Source organism: Sparassis crispa (assembly GCF_003851025.1).
Source record: "Sparassis crispa DNA, contig_000009F, whole genome shotgun sequence".
Classification (NCBI taxonomy): Eukaryota; Fungi; Basidiomycota; class Agaricomycetes; order Polyporales; family Sparassidaceae; genus Sparassis; species Sparassis crispa.
This window is the reverse complement of record NW_020939756.1, coordinates 213,131-232,996: the sequence shown is the minus strand read 5'-3', so window position 1 is coordinate 232,996 and position 19,866 is coordinate 213,131. Positions and strand designations below refer to the sequence as shown.

Sequence of the window (19,866 nt, the reverse complement as noted above, 5' to 3'; positions counted from 1 at the left end):
TTATGTACTCGAATGGATAGCTAACCGTGTCCATAATATCTGTACATATGAACCGGACACTATGGAATACAACACAATCTCACAGCAAACGGTAGAACCAGTCGACGAGGCTCGAGCAGTCCGGCAGAACACTAATATAAATTCGTTGTCATTCGGGTCCTCAGGTAGACTGAGACTCTTGTCAAGCTCTGCATCATCGACATTATATATCAACGAGGAGAGGCCAAAACTCCCGGAGAGCGGTGCACCCATCTGTTCAACTAACGTGGAGACAACTCTTACATCCGAGGCGACAAAGGAAGGAAGGGTATCATCAGCACCTTCTGTTTCACTGACCTGTCGGAGGTTCAAGAGGAAACGGGAAACAATGATGGCCCAGAACCTGTGGAAGCTAATTAAGTATAAGAAGGCAACATGGTGGGAGATAAATGAACAGACGCCACGACGAGGGAGGACAAGTCGATGTGTTTCTGTCGGAAGGTGAGAACATAATTACTGAGATGAAATTAAGCAGGACTAACCAGGGCCAAAGAACACACCACCTGGGCGATATTCAACACGACGAGCAACCTGAAGAGACATGGGCATGTAGAGTACTTGTAGGATGCTATACATACACAAAGTACATGGTTCCTACGCACAAAGTACATCAACTCAACAGCAACAAACGGTTAGGTACATCCTGCGAGCAAAAGACATACCGTCTTGTAACATCAATTTCGTCACTGGAACTTTCATGTGAAGGCGACGTGCCTCTCTTGCAGTATTGTAGGTGCTATACCAGGTGATGCCGAGGACAATGAGGTCCGCGGCTATGGCACAAGAACGGACTGCGATAACAACTGCCAGAGTATAGTGGAATTATAAATTCATAGAACAATGATTGCAGCGAATGAGACTACAGTACATCTGTGGTCAACCCAAGTCACTGGTCTCACCAGTGTGAATTTCACTGGAAAGCAAAGAGATCACATACCTCCTGTTGACTGTGTTGGGGACTCATGTCTCACTCATACACATTGGTCCGATAGGCGACGGTAAAATGGCGATCACAAAGTGGGTTGAGACATAAGCGTACCGATGTTGAGCTGGTGAATAAAGTGCAGTGGTAGATACACAATGAACAACATACCACATTTGCTCCAAACGGTACCGACAGAGATAGTAGAGTCATAGCAGCAACCAGAGCACAAGTTTGCCTATACACTCGAGACACCGTGGTCGAGACGCTGTTAGGTCATTCGCGATTCAGACTACCCCATGTTACCACGTCGTTACCGTTCTGTCTTTCATGCTGTGCTGCGACTGCTGTTTTGTTCGGTATACGGCCACCCAACCAACGATAGATTGGACGAAGACCGTTTGTGTTGAAGCTGTCTGTTTTCTGACATTTAGAGTAGCAGAACAGACTGTGGTTCACTGAGAGGGTTTAACACGCTGGAAGGATGCTCCACCGAATTCTCATAGCTATGATTTCGGCAATGTCTAGCTCGACCCAGTAAGCACAGAGTGTTGGCAGCATAGCACTGCTAATCGAAGAAATCGCAGGAGAGACTTGCATGGTTACCGTACGGGAGCATGTAACGCTTCGCGGATGATTCGCGAATCACTCACGATCGACATCGGCCGATACGAACGCGTGAATGTCGAATTTCCCGAGCTCCTCAACGCCTGCCACCCACATAACGGTCATAGTGATGACCTTGCCCTGGAACGCGTGGTGAGCTTTATGATGTGAAGCCTTCCTTTTTTGCCACGGTTCATCGTACTGCATCCCAGGATGATAACCCATGGAATGACATCATCACCCATCGTCTATTGGAAAGGTTGTTGGAGACACAATAAGCCCCTGCCAGAATCGCTTTTCATGTCAAGCTTACGGCAAAGTCTTCAGTACGTCTCTAATCGCGTATACCGCTGCCTGTATCTTACGGTCAGATGAGGGCTGGATACGTCTCGATGTGCAATCCAGATATCCCGCTTGCATGTACTTCTGAACTTCTCAGCCGACCAAGTCAGGTCACCTCGCGGTGGGAAGCCTTCATCGCTCTTCCGTCGGTGTGGTTTGACGTTTACCAGGTGACTCATGTCCTCTCAAAACGGCCGTCTTTTTAGCCACGAAGTCTTCTGAGCCACGATTGTCCAGTGACTAGATTTAAACTTTTGCATGCCGTTGGCCTCGGCGTTATCAGGTATAAAAGCTGCACCTTGGCGGGATACGTTAGCCACAGCCCCTCCCCCGGGATTCTGTCAACTTTTGTCCTCGAAATCGATAGCCTCCCGTAGCCATAACACCATGACTATACTCGAGGTGCTTCAAAACCCCCGGGCGAATCCGATTCCCTTCGTCCTTTGTCTTCTGCCTGTCGTTGTCCTGGCAGTGCATGTTGTACCGTACTTGGTCGACGAACATGGTCTTCGCCAATATCCTGGCCCTTTCCTTGCGAAATTCACGGATTTTTGGCTATTCTGGGTGGCCAGTAAGTCCAGGAGGACAGACGCTATCAATGAACTGCACCAGAAATACGGTATGGCCGTCTTTTTCGCTGGCATGCAAAGTCATACCTTGAACGACTGATGGGGAATTTTTTTAGGACCTTTCGTGCGCATTGCGCCGAACCATGTTTCGGTTGTTTCCCCCGGAGCGATCTCAGCGGTGTATGGCCATTCCACCGGCACGATGAAGTCAGCTTTCTATGACGCATTTCTGTCTCTCCGCGCTGTATGTGGGATATTCCACACGCGCTCCCGCACCGAACATTCTCGTAAGCGCCGCGTCATGGCCCACATGTTTTCCCCGCAGAGCGTGCGCGCCTTCGAGCCCCGGGTCAAAGGTCATCTACAAACTTTGTTGAACCAGTGGGACGTCATGTGCAGCAAGGTAGGGGCCAAGGATGAAGTGAAGGCTGGCACCCTGGGATCTAGTACGTGGGAGGTGCACGACGGCTATGTCTGGTTTGATGTTAGGTTTTGTGAGTGATAAATTGTGTTCTGAGCGACGGTGCGACAATCTCATGTTGTCTGAAACTGGCAGGGTGCAATCTGTTCACGTTTGACGTCATTGGTACGAAATTCGCGCTTCTAGATACCTCACCACAGGCTGATCTGACGATCCCTCAGGCGAGCTCGCCTTCGGCTCTCCTTTTGACATGCTTCTGCGGGGTGAGGACACTGCCAAGATAGCGAAGTCTGCCAAAGCCGGTATGGCCTCCTATGGTCTCACCGATGCTGCGAAGCAACCTGTGGCTCAATATGAGGTCGAAGAAATCGCTGCCATTGAGTTGGTTACCGCGCGCACGGAGTTTGTCCCCGCTCTCGCGGTGCTTCCCGCGTACATGCGCGAGTTCATGAAGCGCATGCCGCAGTACCATCGCGGCGGAAAGGCGCTGGGCCAGATGATCGGCATGGCGGCGGATGTTGTCTCGCGGCGCCTTGCCGCCGCCCGAGATGCGGAAAATGACGCGAAGATTTTTGACGATATGTTTGGGAGACTGTTGAACGGCCGGGACGAAAATGGGAACCCAATGAGTCCGCAAGAGCTGACTGCGGAGGCCATTACGCTGCTAATCGCAGGATCCGATACAACTTCCAAGTGCGTCTGCTTGTTGTCACCGCATCACCATCCTGAGGTCGCCATATTGATGAATTATTTTACAGTTCGATGTCGGCTATAATATTCTACATTTCCCGCGATCAAAAGGTGCAGAAGAAACTCCAGGTCGAACTCGACGCTGCGGCCAGCGCAGACACTACCAGTATTCTGCCTTTCGATGACGCCAAATCCTTGCCGTACCTCGAGGCTGTCGTCAACGAGGGCCTCCGCCTGTTCTCTCCAGTTGGTCTTGGTCTTGGTCGTGTCGTGCCCGAAGGCGGTATCACGGTGCTCGGTCAGAATTTCCCTGCAGGAACAGAGATCAGCGTGCCCCTGTACAGCGTGCACCACTTGGAGGAAGTGTGGGGTGCGGACGTGGAGAAGTACCTCCCCGAGCGCTGGCTGAACGCTGAGAAACGGGGAGAGATGATGAAGGCGTTCAACCCGTTCTCCTTCGGACCGAGGTGAGTTCTTCGGCTGTCGTCTTCATTACAGCGGGTGTAAAACTCATTATCGCATTTAGGGCCTGCATAGGGCGCAACGTTGCCATGTTGGAGATCACATTGGTCATCGCCGCCGTCTTCCGTCGCTACGATATTGTCGTGCAGCCGGGCCAAGTGGTGAGTTTGAACTTCCGTCACGGCCCAAGAGTGTGCTGACAAGAGATCCTGTGCAGCTCGAAGTGCACGACAATTTCGTTCGCAAGCCGCATAAGTTCGTGGTTGGGATCAAGCGTAGAGATATATGATTGCCCGAACGTTGGACGCTGAGCGATGCGATTTGACGGTAAATTCCTAAGCGACGAGGTGTTGTCTAATCTCAGACTTATCATGCATAGAAACAATGTGAACACGTTAGAACTATCCCACGTTCGTAGATCTTATGGCTTCTTAAACTCGTCAACTACTGCAACACCCCATTAATGCGGATGACATGAGCTAGGTCTGAGGAGCCGGTTGCCCGTCATGTTAACATTTCTTCTGCTCACGATCGTGGGGCGCTTCACGAGGTACACCTAATACCCTTAATATTCTCAGTGAGGGCGACCTAAACAAGTCGAGTAGTAGCTGTACCAGAATAGCTAACATACACTATTTAACGGTGATGAACATAATGTGAGAGGTGTTGATATAATATTCCGCCCATCCTTGATCCGCTCGATTGGTTTAGCTACGTTCGCCGCCGGCGCGCTGATCCTTGCCTCCGTCGGGAGCGTCGCGTTGACGGTGTCCTCACGCAGCTGACTGCGTACGTGCCAATATCCCCGGCTCGGGGACGTGACAGACGATCTATTTTCAGGAAGCAAAATGTGGAATCGGATTGCTCATTGACTTCCCCGCCAGCCTGGACGGCTGGAAAATAGGCCGTAGGCTATACATACGTCTCCCCCTCCACGTCCTCTTGAATTCCTTGGTGCCCTTACTTATCACACGATCGTGGCAGACAGCATCGCGCTCCTCGTAATCAGCGTGCTCCTGCTCGCGCCGTACGCGCAGGAGTACTTCCTGGAGTGCGCCCGGCACGGGTGGTGGACGTCGCGCCACAGCTTGAGGTTACTGCGCTCCTCCCTAATAGGCGCACGGGCGGGAAGCTGGCGGTCAAATTAAGCATCGCGCATCTTGAGGTGCAGCTTCATGGGTTTCGCATTTAATTGCAGGTGGGCGAGATGTCGGTACTCCGCTCTTTGGTGCCTTGACCGTCAAAATCGTGGTGTACTGAGTTGGATATGGGTGACAGCCGTATCACTAGGATCACTTCGGGATGATGCCCACCCTGACGATGGCCTGGTGTTCGCTATGTGCAATTGTAGCGTCTTCGCGTTCTTCGTCGGACTCGTCATCTTCTGCCTCATCGGTGATGCTCTCCCTCCAAGGTGTGACTCTGCGCGGAGTGTAAATTCGATTGTTCGGATTCGATTGGCGCCCAGCCGGGCGCTCATGTCACATCCCCCGGTTTTTAGTTGTTGTAAGTAGATTGTAATGTCTCGGGCTGTTGCCGGATGTCGGGCGTCGGGCACTGGGCGCCAATTGCCTTATCCCACTGCAGCCGAATTACGGAAGGGTTTCTAATAATGTCAACAAATGTCTCTAATGAAACCTAAGTATGTCTATTAATTGGATTTCAAAGTTGGGGCCCTTTGGCTGGATGTGACGTGATGAGGCGCCCGCTGGGCGCCAATCGAACAATCGACTGTCCTCTCGTTCGGGCTCGTGATCACGACATCCGTGTACCACTCCAGCAAGGTGTCGTGGATCATGGGTATAAATGAACAAACCTGTCATCTGCGGCGCAGCTCTTTGCATCCAGAGATATCCAGAGATACGCTCTGGGTTGTGTGGGGTGTGCGCGCGTTCGCTCGGTGAGTCATGTTCGGATGATGAGCGGAGTATTTTGGTACGTGATTGGTGGGAGGTGTGATCTCTTTCAGCCTTCTTCCTATGCCGTCGGACGTCGAGGCGATGGCGGAAACCTAGATGACGCTTGCAGATGACAAGGCGCAGGACGACGGCGGTTAGAAGTCTCATCACGCACTGTAGTGTTCTTGTTGCATTCACACAGGTATTGTATGGATGGAATACCTGGTGGTTTTGGATGCACACCATGCACAGACGATGCGGTGCATTTCTCCACCGCGATTGCTGCTTTGTCTGCAAGATGGGCTACCCGATCCTCGAAACTTGGAGCTCAGAATGACTCGCGGATTCTGCATCGCTGCTTATTATGCGTTTTTCCTGGCTGGTGCAACAGAATAAGGTAATCAGTTGCACTGTGGTTCAGCGTGGTAAAGGGTGTGCGAAACGAAGCTTCGCTGGGCCCCTCGAATTTGTAACGCCCGTAACGTCCATTGCGATATATATAGTGCCAGTCGTCGCGTTGCATCACGTATATTTTGCTTCTTACCCGTGTACCTCTAGGACGCTCTCCCAATGTCGAACTTTTCCTCCGTGGCGGAGTTACCGTCGCCCCAAATTACGGACACGGCGGAGGCTCCAGTACCCGAGCCCGCCCACAAGCCTCGTCGGAGCATGGCCCAGGCCATCGGCCTTATAGCGACATGCACGACCGCCATGCTGCTCAACGTGCGTCCACTCCGTTCTGTATTCGTTTTTACTCCGTTTATCCCGACGGTAGTCAGCAAACGGGACTGCCGTCGCCATCGCGCTGCCGACCCTCGGCCGCGACATGAATATCCCCGCGTACCGTTTGCAGTGGGTCGTCTCCGCCTATTCGCTCAGCTCGGTGCGTCCTTTGCGCCTTCGTATCATATTTGTGTTCTGATATAATATTTTATCCATCAGGGCTGCCTGTTGCTGTTCCTCGGCCGTCTCGCCGACCTGTACGGGCGGAAGCTCACTTTCCTGTTTGGCGCCTTTTTGATGGGCGTGTTCGGATTGGGATGCGGATTCGCGAACGGTGAGTGAGAATTTGACCGGGAAAGTCCAGTTCACGTCGGGAAATGCGTATCGGGCCCGTCTGAGTGCCCCGTGCGGTGCAAGCTCAGTATCATGGGCTGGAAAGTCTCTAGTTCTCGGGCCCCTCGAGATTATAGACAGATGGGTGCATGATAGTGGCCTCCCGAGTTCGGATTGTGCGTAGTCAGAGACTGCGACTGCCACCATCATCACCGCTATCATGTTGTATTAGCGGCGGTGGAAGGGACTGCCGGCCTACACACCACATTCTTCGTGTGTGGCTGTCACCGTCATACTGGACTCGTTCTTGTCCTGCTAGCCAGTAAATCCTCCAAAAACGCGTTCCAATGGCAGCGACGACAGCATGAGGGGCCCATCGCTCTGCGACAAATCGCACCACGGCGGTGGTTGACGTGTTGTCATCCCACCTGACGCTTTGTTGCTCAGTGTCGCCCTGTTATGATGCATTTACAGTCACAACTGTATCACCGTATTAGTTCCCCGTATGCGATACTGATTCCCCAGCGATGGGATGTTCTCATGATCCCTCCAACTCCGCTGTACTCTTCACTCATACCGCACTTCAGATGAGATCACGCTGGATGTCCTCCGTGGGTTCCAAGGTATCGGAGGGGCCGCGGTTATCCCAGCTTCGGTACGTCAATTACTGAGACATGTTCACGCCGTGTTTGACTCGTCTCTACACCTACAGCTTGGCATGCTAGCGCATGCGTTCCCGCCGTCGCGAATCCGCTCGGTCGCCTTTGCGGCGTTCGCCGCAGGTAACCCTGTCGGCGCCGCCGTCGGCAGCATCATTGGCGGTGTCCTCACGCAGCTCACGGAGTGCGTCTTCACATCGTCGCTATGGTAGTACTGACATTTTCTGTGCTGTGATAGAAAGACGTGGCGCTCAGTGTTCTATTTCATGACCGGCATTTCTGCGTTGGTCTTCGTCGGTGGGTTACTGACGTTTGACAAGGATATGCCGTCGACGGAGGAAGATAAGTACGTTTTGCACTGATTTTTTTGGCATCATGCTGAGCTTGATCATTGGGTAGACGCGTGGACTGGCTGGGCGCGTTCCTTATCACGGCCGGCCTGGTCATGATCGTCTTCGTCCTCAGTGACGGGAGCATCGCCCCGAACGGGTGGAAGACAGGCTGTACGCCCATCCTCTCCTGCTTCCCTCGCCCCAGCTAACTGGCCTGCAGACATCATTGCACTGCTAGTCGTCGGTGTGCTCCTCATGGTCGCGTACGTCGGGTGGCAATATTACCTCGAGCGCGTGCAGGATGACCCGGAGGCACCGCGGAGCTGGTGGACGCCCCCGCCGCTGCTGCGCATCACCCTTTTCGGGCGAGGGAGCGGGAAGCTGGCAGCGATCCTCGCAATTGCGTTCCTCGAGTACTGCGGGTTCATGGCATTCCCGTTCTGGCTGCAGGTGCGTGGTGCGGTCGTCGAGCACATATTGTGCCTGATGGGTGCGGTGCAGCTGTATTACCAGGACTATATAGGGTTGGACCCGATCCTGACCATGGTGCGGCTTCTGCCCATGTCCGTCGCGGGCGTGCTCTGCGACGTCGCCGTCGCGCTCGTCGTGGGGTACGTTCCTGTCGTCTATCTTGTTGGTACGTCCCGTCTTCCCGTGCACTCACTCACGCTGACATGCGGCACAGTACTCGGGACGGCGCTGACGGGAGTGGCAAACCTGCTGTTTGGGGTGATCAACCCCGCGGCGACGTACTGGGCGTTCGGATTCCCGGCGACGGTGTTGATCGTGTTCGGCGCGGACTTTGTGTTCCCGTCCGGGACGCTGTTCGTCGCGAGGTTATGTCTGCCGCACGAGCAGAGCGTTGGCGGGGCGCTGTTCCAGACGCTCACGCAGCTGGGTGGCTCGTTCGGTCTGGCGATCACGACGATAGTGTACAACGCGGTGCTCAAGAGCATGTCGCTGCGGGACGGGGTCGCGATCAACATCAACGGCACGAATGCGCCCCCGGACGCGCAGCTGCACGCGTACAAGGACGCGTTCTTCACCGCTGCCGCATTCAACTTCTTTGGTACGTTTCTCCGCCAGCGTGTTGGTGGTGGTTTTACCTGATGATTGTTGGCAATAGCTGCAATTTTGGCGATCGTGTTCTTGCGCACGGTGGGCGCCGTCGGTGACAGGGGCGACGGCAGCGAACCTACAGAAGCCGAGGAAAAGGCTCCTGTGAGCATCGAGGCCAAGTGAATGACTGTCGCTTCGTGACATGGACTTGCCACGTATCCTGCTCTCATTACTCTGATAGAGATAGATTGGACTGTAGAGTATATATACCGTAATGCTTCTCGCATCACACTGTTATGAGACGAGATGAAAGAATATAACAATTGGTAACTTAGCTAACATTCCATGGGAGATACTCAGGCTCCTAAAACCATCCCGTCGTTACAGCGTTCTGGCTCGATACCGGTAGAGTTGAGTGAACATAAAATTAAAATAAAATAGAAAATAAAAAGAACGTCGAAAAAGGCAACAGCAGATAGCGCAGGACCACCGTAAATGCACAAGACGCATAGCCAAGTATTTCTTAGGGAAAAACCCTGAGAAAATTTATAAAGTAAAGCACGAGAAAAAACTTTGAAGAAAGCATAATGAATTTTTGTGGGAAATACCGTGATTGTCCAATCAGCAGCTAAGAATCACGGTTTTTCCTGGAGAAATACTTTATTCTTTTTCCAGAGTTTTTCTGTGTGCTTTACTTTAACCATTTCCAGAGGGTTTTCTGCAAAAAATACTGGGCCATGCTTCTTGTGATGCAACGTTTAGAACACAGTGACCTATCCGATCGGACATTGCGCTGCAGAGGCGTCCCGGACGTGTTTTGCACCGGGATTTTTATACACATGTACAGGGGTCTACAGCGTACAATTGAGCATTTTTGGGAAATTTTTGAGGCCCCAGAAGGCTCGGGATTTGGGTAGATGTATCGCTGCCAGCCAAATTACCTAAACATACTCATCTAAGCGAGTGCGACAAGACACTATATTGCTGTGTGCTTTCGTTTGACCGATCCTCACGTCGTTGCATGAAGCGGATGCTATGGATGGAACACAAAACACAATGCCACTGCGCCTTAGAACCAGTCGACGCTCAAGCGATCCTACAGAACACTAGTTACGGAACCTCGATAACCTGCCGCACTTCCAACCTAACTGGCTCCCCTCTGTCGTCACCTGGGCTGACTGAGAGGGTGCGACACCCTGGAAGGGTGTGTTGCGCCGGCTCTTCAAGGCTGTGATTTCTGTAAGCGTAGATCGTTGGCAGCACGGCACAGCTAATCGAAGAAATCGCAGGAGACTTGCATGGTCACCCTACAGGAACGTACAACGCTCCGCGGATGATTCGCGAACTACTCACGATCGACATCGGCCAATACGAACGCGTGAATGTTGAATTTCCCATACTCTTCAACGCCTGCCACCCACATAACGGTAATAGTGATGACCTCGACCTGGAACGTGCTGTAAGCTTCATGATGTGAAGCCTTTTTTCTTTTTTGCCACCGCTCATCGGCACTGTATCCCAGGATGATAACCCATGGAATGACATCATCACCCGTCGTCTATTGGAAAGGTTGTTGGAGACACAATAAGCCCCTGCCAGAATCGCTTTTCATGTCAAGCTTACGGCAAAGTCTTCAGTATGTCTCTAATCGCGTATACCGCTGCCTGTATCTGACGGTCAGATGAGGGCTGGATACGTCTCGATGTGCAATCCAGATATCCCGCTTGCATGTACTTCTGAACTTCTCAGCCGACCAAGTCAGGTCACCTCGCGGTGGGAAGCCTTCATCGCTCTTCCGTCGGTGTGGTTTGACGTTTACCAGGTGACTCATGTCCTCTCAATACGGCCGTCGTTTTAGCCACGAAGTCTTCTGAGCAACGATTGTCCAGTAACTGTGAACGGATTTAAACTCCTCCGTGTCGTTGGGCTTCGGCATTATCAGGTATAAAAGCTGCACCTTCCCAGGATACGTTGGCCACTGCCCCTCTCCCGTGATACCTACGTACTTTGTCTGCTCTTTTTGCCACGAAATTAGTCGCCTCTCGTGCCCACAACACCATGACTATGCTCGAGGTACTTCTAAAACCCGCGGCACATCCGATTCCCTTCGTCCTTTGTCTTCTGCCTGTCGTTGTCCTGGCAGTGCATGTTGTACCGTACTTGGTCGACGAACATGGTCTTCGCCAATACCCTGGCCCTTTCCTTGCGAAATTCACGGATTTTTGGCTATTCTGGGTAGCCAGCAAGTCCAGGAGGACAGACGCTATCGATAAGCTGCACCAGAAATACGGTACGGCTCTCTCACTTACATGCATTGTTGTAACTTGAAAGCCTAATGCCTACCTTTTTAGGACCCTTCGTACGCATTGCGCCAAACCATATTTCGGTTGTTTCCCCCGAAGCGGTCTCGGCGGTGTATGGCCATTCGACCGGCACGACGAAGTCAGCTTTCTACGACGCCTTTGTGGCTCTCCGCGCTGTACGTGGGATGTTCAACACGCGCTCCCGCACCGAACATGCCCGTAAGCGACGTGTCATGGCCCACATGTTTTCCCCGCAGAGCGTGCGCACCTTCGAGGGCCCGGTCAAGGGTCATATACAAACTTTATTGAACCAGTTGGATCTCATGTGCAGTAAGGTAGGGGCCAAGGATGAAGTGAAGACCGGCACACTGGGTTCTAGCATATGGGAGGTGCGCGGCGGCTATGTCTGGTTTAATGTACAGTGAGCAACGAATCGTTCTGAAGGATATTCCGACCATCTGATGTAGTTTGACAGGGTGCAATCTGTTCACGTTTGATGTCATTGGTATGAAATTCGCGCTTCTAGATATTTCACCACAGGCTTATGTGACATTCATCAGGTGAACTCGCTTTCGGCTCTCCTTTTGGCATGCTTTTGCGGGGCCAAGACACCGTCAGGATAGCGAAATCCCCTGCAGCTGGTATTGCCTCCTATGCGCTCACCGATTCCGCCGCGAAGCAACCCGCGGCTCAATACGAGGTCGAAGAAATCGCTGCAATCGAGTTGATTACTGCGCGCACGGAGACTAACGCCGTTCCCGCTGTGCTTCCCGTGTACATGCGCGAGTTCATGAGGCGCATGCCGCAGTTCCGTCGCAGCACTAAGTCGCTGGGCCAGATAATCGGCATGGCGGCGGATGTTGTCTCGCGACGCCTTGCCGCCGCTCGCCAGGAGGGAAATGATGAGAAGATTTTTGACGATATGTTTGGGAAACTGTTGAATGGCCGAGACGAGAACGGGAATCCAATGACTCCGCAGGAGCTGACTACGGAGACCATTACACTGCTAATCGCAGGATCGGACACAACTTCCAAGTACGTCTACTTGTTGCCGCTATATCGCCCCGTTGAGCTCGCTTTGCTGATAATTCATTCCACAGCTCGCTGTCGGCCATGATATTCTACATTGCCCGCGACCAGAAGGTGCAGAAGAAGCTCCAGGCCGAACTCGACGCTGCGGCCAGTGCAGACACCACTAGTATTCTGCCCTTCGATGACGCCAAATCCTTGCCGTACCTCGAGGCTGTCATCAATGAGGGTCTCCGCCTGTTCTCTCCGGTTGGTCTTGGTCTTGGTCGAGTCGTGCCCGAAAGCGGCATCACGGTGCTCGGCCAGACGTTCCTTGCAGGCACAGAGATCAGCGTTCCCTTGTACAGTGTGCACCACTTAGAGAAAGCGTGGGGTGCGGACGTGGAGGAGTACCGCCCTGAGCGCTGGCTGAACGATGAGAAACGGGGCGAGATGATGAAGGCGTTCAACCCGTTCTCCTTCGGACCGAGGTGAGCTCTTCGACAGTCGTCTTTACTCCTGCGGCTGTGTAAAATTCATTGTTGTATTGCAGGGCCTGCATAGGGCGCAACGTCGCAATGCTGGAAATGACGTTGGTCATCGCCGCCGTTTTCCGCCGCTACGATATTGTCCTGCAACCGGGCGAAATGGTGAGTTTGGACATCCGTCGCGGCCCAAGCGCGCTGACAAGAGATCCTGTACAGCTCGAAGTGTACGACAGTTTCGTTCGCAAGCCGCATAAGTGCGTGGTTGGGATCAAGCGTAGAGAGATATGATCGCCCGAACGCTGGATGCTGAATGATGCGGTTTTGACGGTAAATTTGCAAGCGACGGTGTATTCAATGTGTAATTTTACTTGCATAGGAACAATGAGGCTACCCCCGTTCGAACGCCACAGGTCCGCTGACCTTATGGCTTCCTAAACGCTGAAAAACGTCCACTACAACCAGTTGAGCTTCCCAGATACCCATTTTGTGTCTCACACGCGTTCAATACCATGAATAAATTATACTTTCATGTTTGGGGAGGATGTTGTGTCTTGTCCAAATGCTGATTAGGTGCGGAGATTTCAATTTGTTTGTCGCCAAAAATCAGAGATATATCTCAATTGTGATATATATCGGATGGGTGCTTGGCCTGAGGAACCGGCAACCCTCCTCGTTACTTCTTATCATTTCTTTCGCTCGCGATCATGGAGATTTCATGAGGTATCCCCGGGGTAGGTTGACCGAGGGCGATCTAAACATGTCGAATAGCAGCTGTACCGGAATAGCTAAGATACACTAGTTAGTGGTGAACATATATACAAATGTGAGAGGTGTCGACAGAGCCGGGATGACGATTGAACGAGAAGAATCAAAACAGCACAGGTCAGATGCGAGCAGAAAACGCTTAACGTCCTGCATCCAGGATCTCCCATTATAAACCAACTCAACCGCACGTCCACACCCGCCCGCTCGTACTCATCCCGAATCCTCCGAAATGATATTCCCGATGCTCAGCGGATTCTTCTTCCCGACTCCCCTCTCCACACCCGCACTCGCGGGGCCCGGCGGGGGCGACCCCGGGGCGCGAAGCGGCGCCAGCTGGATGCGCGACATGCCCTGTGGGTCCCTCGCCGCATACGTCTGACCATACGCGTCCTGCACAAGCATCGGCGTCGACCAACTCGCGCCCGGCTGATGGTGCGCATACGCCGAGCCCGATCCCGCCCACGTCCCCTCCGCGCTCCCGGCGCTCGTCGGGCTGGTGGTGCCGCTAGCTGGGGGAGCGGGATATCCCGCCGCGTGGTGGTGCGGTGGCGTGCTCAGCTGGTAATGCCCGTGCGAATGGCGCCCGCCGGGGCTCTGCACACCCTGGCTTTGGCTCTGCGTCTGACTTTGGCTCTGGCCGTGATTTTGCCCGCCTTGGCCCTGGTTCGGCACGTGACCATACTGCGATGGAGGCGCCGACCCGTACGCGGGCGCACCGTAGTGGTTCGCGGGAGGCGGGTACTGCGCCGCGTACCGAGCGCTGACTTGAGATTGGGGGAGTGCCTGCTGCGCCGGGGGTCCGCGGTCTTCCGCTGGGGATGGCGGCGCGCGTGCGTACATACTGGCGGTGGAGCCGGCTGCATTGGTGCTAGGTGCGGGGTAATCATACGTTGGACTGCTGGACCCCTGCGGAGAGGGCGGCGACGGAGGATGAGGCGGAGGTGCGTACGAATGATGCGATACCTGTTGCTGATACGGATGGTGCGTGGGCGGCGCGGACGTATGCCCGCTCGGAGCGTGGTGGCTCTGCGCGGGAGGCGGTGGCGGCATATGCTCATAGTATGCATATCCCTGCGGCGCAGGAGGATAGCCGGGCGGAGGGTAATCATAGCGTGGTATCGCGTGTGCCGGGTGCGCGATAACGTAGTGTTGGTGATGCCCATAGGCTTCGTATCCTGGCCATGCGGTCCCAGGTGTCGGTGCGCTGGGTGCGGTGGCTGGAGGTGGAGGTACTGGATACGTATGACCGTATGGCGCGGCAACGTGGTGCATGGCCATGGGAAGGGGTACATGCGCATAAGGATGCGGAGGTGGCTGCGCAGCATAGTGATGTGTCGGTGGCATGTGCGCGTGTGGGTCGTAGTGGTACGCTGTCGTTGGTGCGGGCGCAGGCGCGGGTGGGGGAGCAGAAGCCGCAGCGGCTGAGGCGGTAGAGAATCGATGATCATACGGTGAAGGCGTAGAGTAGTGATGCTCGGCTGCAGAGACCGGGGCAGACGGCGCAGGGGCATGCGACTGCCCGCTTAGAGACGGGTCGATCGTGCTCCAATTCGCGGTGGGACTCACCTCGCTGTCTAGGTCCTCTGGAGGCTCGTCCGCCCTCGCGCGTTTCGTGCCCCGCTCCCCCGTGCTCGCACTATCCCTCCGTGACGCTGTGCTGCCACTGTCTCTCCTGCCCGCCCTGCGCGACTCCTCCCGCTCCCGATCCGCCTCCCTCTCCTGCTCTCTAAGTCGGTCCCTCTCCCGATCCCTCTCTCGGTCCCTCTCTCTTTCCCGTTCGTCGTAATCACGCTCCCGTTCCCTTTCGCGCTCTCGCTCCCTTTCCCGCTCGTCTTCTTCGTCTTCCTCCTCAGGTTCGTCCGGCAGTCGTACGGGCACGGGCCCGAACGCACCCATCTGTGCTGGCGGCGGCGGAGGCGCGCCCCGCGATGGTTCACCCTCTTCATCTTCTACCGGTAGCGGCACTGGCACAGGACCTAACGGTCCTACGGGTGCATTCCCAATAGGGATGGGCACTGGCGCCAGACCCTGCGCAGGCCGCTTGCGTACACGGATGTCTTTTCGGATCCGGATCTTAATCCCCTGATCTGCCAACGAGCACGAGAGAGGCGTCGACTCTGGAAGGAACGTTAGTGTGGAGAGGGTGAACCTGGTGAGAAACTTACCTTCCATCCCAGGGAATTTCTTCGCCGTGTACACGTAGAAGGGCGCGCTGAAAATGGACTTGCAATGATAGACATTCGAGCTGGCGATGGTCGTCAGCAACGAGAAGCTCGGGGTAGGAAAACTGACGCTTACCCGACGACCTCGTATAGGCTCAACTTCAACCGATAGCTTCCCTCTGTGCGCACACTGACATCAGGAAATACAAAGAATCCCGCGTCCGCCCCGCCTGCCTCCGCATCCTTGAGGTGGTACAACGACGAGACGACAGAGCCGGTAGTACAGCGAGTCTTTCCGTCCTACGCAGAGGGCAGTGGTCAGTCAGTCACCGAACATCACACGAAGGGGAAAATTAATAACGTAATGAAGCTGGCGTGGATGGGAGCGAGAAGAGGCCTGAAAATGTTGAAGGCAAGCCGTATATTGAGAAGTACACGTGTAAGCCCGGCGAGGAAATCACGAGGGAATACACGAGCCAACGTGAAGAAAAACATGGACAACAAATGAAAACCACGGCGAGCCAGATCCAAGGCGAGATCCGGTGCTTCAGAGAGAGTGCGCGACATCGGCGCGAAGCTGAACAGAAGGGTGGAAGAGTAAGGGATCCACAGACGGGATGGTGTGGACAGTTGGGTAGATGCATGATAGAGAAGAAGGTGGGACGGATCTAGAACAGGCGGGAGAAAAGAGCCCGAAGAACAAGAGATGACAAGGATAGAGATAGAGGAGTTGTACGAAACTGAAAATTGCAGGAAACGAGATAAGAAACTCACTTTCAACCAATGCAGCTCGACATCCTCATCTGGCTTAGCAAGACTCGCAAACATGAAATAGTACGGGTTTTGAAGGAAGCTCTGGGATGCAAGGGCTGCAGAAGACACGTCGGGAGAGCTGGCGCGGGACGAGCTGGAATGTGCCCTGCGCTGGGACGGATCGATGACGCGAAGCTGGACGATGGGAGGAGGGTCGATCGGCCGGCGGTCGGCTGAAGGAAATAGAGCGGAAGAGTGAGCAGAACCGAAGCAGAAAACTAAGAAGTTGGAGGTTGCCTTTACCGCCTACGCCGCACATGCGGGCTTGCTTGGGCTCTTGGCGGACGATGAGTTCATATTCACTGTGCACGGGTGAGCGGGAGAAGATGGAGGGAGACGTGAGGAGACACACAGTCTGTCCCTGTCGTAGGAGGAGTGCACGGGGAGCTGAGCGTGCACGAACTGCTGCTGGTCTTCTTCCATGGGTAGCTGTAAAGGTAGCTGCAGAGTGAGATAGCTTAGAGGTAGACAGAGAGAGAGCACTGGAGTGGGCTCAAGACGCGTCTGGCGGATGCTTACGGACGTTGATCGTGACCCGATCTCGACTCCCCCGCCAGCAGGCCCCAGCCAATCAGTGCTCTGGGATGACCCGGGAACTTGCGCGCCGTAGACCGAGCGTCCGGTCCAGATCCCAGTCTTCTTATCTCTCCAATTTTCGACGACTTTGCTCCTTCGCTCGCCAATCGCCCGCCGTCGCTTTGCTCAGCTCTGCCTACGTCACCGCTTTCACGCGTTCTTGCAGCTTATCTCAGCTCCCCATTACGAGCTGCTCCAGGGCTCGTTGCGCCCCCGCCGGACGGCGAGTATCTCCCTTGTATCTCCGCTTCACAACGTTCTGCCCTGCTCCGCCCCCGACAATTTCAACAGCTCAGCCTAAGTCCCGCCAAGCTCCACAAAAGAATCACGCCCAAGGCCTACCCATTATGTATTTCCCCGGCCGCCTTCCTGCCGCACGTCTCGCAATTTCATCATGGTATGACGGACCCGAGTCGCATGGATCCAGGGCATCCAGTGGAGCGAATGTCGGCTTCTTCAGCTCCCCCTGGGATAGAGACACCCACCGCAATCACTGAGTGCGCTTCTCGTCATGTTGATCACCAGTTGATCACCTCACTACTCGTCGATAGCCGGGAAGATCCATGCCCTCATCTACGCTGTACCCTCGTTGTCGCGCGTGTGATTCCGGCGAGATGACCATCGATCCACCAAGCGCTTGTCCTCCAGGTCCTCTTCCGCCATTCCACCGGCTCGCCAAGCTCCGACGGCGTCGCGATTCAAGTTCCCACGTCTGACAACGTTTGCAATTTCATTCGAGTTCGCGCTGCGGCTGCGCATAAGGGGGCATCGTATCGAACATACGGATGACGGCGTGTTCACAGAACGAGTCGACGGGTATAAAGCCTTGCCATTCTGGGACACGAGGTGACGACCTCCGCCATGCTGTGGGACGTGAGGAGACGTCTTGCGCCCTGGTGTGACGCGCTGGACTTCACCAGATGTATGCGGTGGGACGTGAGGAGACGTCTTGCGCCTTGGTGTGACGCACTGGACTTCACCAGATGTATGCGTTCATACGTACTGGTCTATAGTACGATTCCTCATGTTTTACGCTGACAAGGGTACTGGAAACGTATCTTCTCCCGTGAGCGAGCGCCCTTTGCACATTTTAAGGGCACGAACTTACGTGATAATCTATAGCGTACCCACCCCATCTGTCCATCTGTCTATCCTCCGCATGAAATTCGCCTAGTTCGCATCTGTGTCTTCTTTGACGCGGCAGTCATGGGGCTTCAAGCTAGCGAACTTGGAGGGGAACAACTTGGGGCGAAGAGAGAATGGAGAGGCAAGATGTGTACGCACTCGATGGACGTTCGACCTCCTTATATACGAGCAACTATCCCCGACTCAAACTCAGCTCGGGATTTTCCAAAGGTTGTGATTGGTGCGACATGAAAGGGGAGGGCTTCCGGTGCTAAGTGAATGACGCAGGCGATGTAAGTGGTAAACCAAAAAGGAAAAGAAGCTGCCCGAAATGGAAACTGAGCGGGACAGCGCAGGACCCCCGATAATCCTCGTAACCTCCGACTGGCGGAGGTCCATGGTCCGGACAGTTTTTGCAACTTTTTGGTCCGGACACGGCTCAATCCTCCACATTTTGGCCAGTTTGGTGCGGACGAAGACGAGTCCTCCAACCTTCTGTGGCTTCGTGCCTTCGGCGCTGATTTTCTGCATGTTTTCGGGTCATTTAGTTTGCAGGACCCCCTGCCTTCTGCAGAATATTTTGTGGCATGCTTCGCGTGCGCGCACCTCTTCAGCCTCACGAGCTCGCGAGCCCCCCTCGTCGGTGGTCCGGGCAGGATCAAGCCGTGGCCGTGGTTAGCCTGACTTCATTTGGTCCGGATATTCATGCGCTACAGAAGATAACGAACAAAGGCGTTTGGGATCCCACCTCAGAGAGCCCGCCCTGCAGGACGCGAGGTAGACTTAATATCTTGGTCGCGACGTCCGAAATATTCATACTGAGTGATCACCAGCGATATGCTCTGCCGCAGCGGGCGACGGATATCTACCCCGCGGTGGCCACGCGCATCATTAATTTCCATCGGGCGGGCTCATCGAGGAGTATGCTGTATGCGACAGACATTGACAAGCCCTTTCCGTATCGTCGCAAGTACATGAAAGATGCCAAATTTTCAAACCTGTCCTGGCCATTGTTTAAGTTAATGACCATGACCATAATGACGGCCACGACTGCCCCTGCGAGACCAATGATTCTGACTCTTGAGAATCAACTACTGCGCTCCAAACTGGAGTACATGTCCGTGGCATCGTGTATACAAATCCAGAAGCTTCGAGACCACCTTTATAACTGAAGTACTGAAGACTGATACTTGTACACGATCTGAACATCCAACGCCTCATTGATCACTGATTCGCAAACATCAACAGCTGTTCGAGGCTCACAGCACTGAGTGCCACAGAGCGCGTATCAACACCCACATGAGTACACAATGTCTTGTCAGGTTTCGCAGAGGTCGCGATCTCTGAGAGAACCATGAAACCGGCTCGTGCAAGTAAACTAGGTGTTCCAACATGCCTGCCTTCAAGTCCACACCCACTGCCGGCCTGCTGAGGGCTTCTGTGTGTTCTGCGAGCTTCACAAGGCAGGGTGCGAACCTCGATGAACGTGCAGTGGTTGTGGAGGACCCCCGACAATTGGGGAGGATCCCTGAGCCGATTTCGGACAAATTTTGGATATTTGGGAGCGCCAT

General features: G+C 54.2%; 6 protein-coding genes across 6 annotated transcripts; 5 read left to right on the top strand and 1 right to left on the bottom strand.

The window, feature by feature from the left end:
* Positions 1-1,469: 1,469 nt before the first annotated feature.
* On the top strand, positions 1,470-1,845 carry SCP_1000830 (hypothetical protein; the record flags this gene model as incomplete). Its single annotated transcript, XM_027761953.1, has 3 exons — positions 1,470-1,498; positions 1,549-1,720; positions 1,780-1,845. 3 exons carry the CDS (start codon positions 1,470-1,472, stop codon positions 1,843-1,845), a joined length of 267 nt encoding a protein of 88 aa, XP_027617754.1.
* Positions 1,846-2,296: 451 nt separating this feature from the next.
* SCP_1000820 (Benzoate 4-monooxygenase) lies at positions 2,297-4,340 on the top strand (the record flags this gene model as incomplete). The annotated part of the gene is made up of 7 exons (XM_027761952.1): positions 2,297-2,528; positions 2,595-2,972; positions 3,035-3,064; positions 3,121-3,592; positions 3,658-4,056; positions 4,116-4,212; positions 4,269-4,340. The coding sequence occupies 7 exons, from the start codon at positions 2,297-2,299 to the stop codon at positions 4,338-4,340; spliced, it is 1,680 nt and encodes a 559-aa protein (XP_027617753.1).
* A 2,179-nt stretch (positions 4,341-6,519) lies between these two features.
* Positions 6,520-9,238, top strand: SCP_1000810 (efflux transporter; the record flags this gene model as incomplete). Its single annotated transcript, XM_027761951.1, has 11 exons — positions 6,520-6,672; positions 6,725-6,832; positions 6,892-7,006; positions 7,593-7,660; positions 7,718-7,848; positions 7,903-8,010; positions 8,064-8,167; positions 8,217-8,446; positions 8,498-8,633; positions 8,682-9,065; positions 9,123-9,238. 11 exons carry the CDS (start codon positions 6,520-6,522, stop codon positions 9,236-9,238), a joined length of 1,653 nt encoding a protein of 550 aa, XP_027617752.1.
* A 2,522-nt stretch (positions 9,239-11,760) lies between these two features.
* Positions 11,761-13,142, top strand: SCP_1000800 (Benzoate 4-monooxygenase; the record flags this gene model as incomplete). Its single annotated transcript, XM_027761950.1, has 6 exons — positions 11,761-11,779; positions 11,834-11,863; positions 11,919-12,393; positions 12,459-12,857; positions 12,920-13,016; positions 13,071-13,142. The coding sequence occupies 6 exons, from the start codon at positions 11,761-11,763 to the stop codon at positions 13,140-13,142; spliced, it is 1,092 nt and encodes a 363-aa protein (XP_027617751.1).
* Positions 13,143-13,829: 687 nt separating this feature from the next.
* SCP_1000790 (hypothetical protein) lies at positions 13,830-17,017 on the bottom strand (the record flags this gene model as incomplete). The annotated part of the gene is made up of 7 exons (XM_027761949.1): positions 13,830-15,134; positions 15,186-15,736; positions 15,785-15,864; positions 15,918-16,081; positions 16,556-16,767; positions 16,838-16,896; positions 16,947-17,017. 7 exons carry the CDS (start codon positions 17,015-17,017, stop codon positions 13,830-13,832), a joined length of 2,442 nt encoding a protein of 813 aa, XP_027617750.1.
* A 1,557-nt stretch (positions 17,018-18,574) lies between these two features.
* Positions 18,575-18,979, top strand: SCP_1000780 (hypothetical protein; the record flags this gene model as incomplete). The annotated part of the gene is made up of 2 exons (XM_027761948.1): positions 18,575-18,588; positions 18,652-18,979. The coding sequence occupies 2 exons, from the start codon at positions 18,575-18,577 to the stop codon at positions 18,977-18,979; spliced, it is 342 nt and encodes a 113-aa protein (XP_027617749.1).
* Positions 18,980-19,866: the final 887 nt, after the last annotated feature.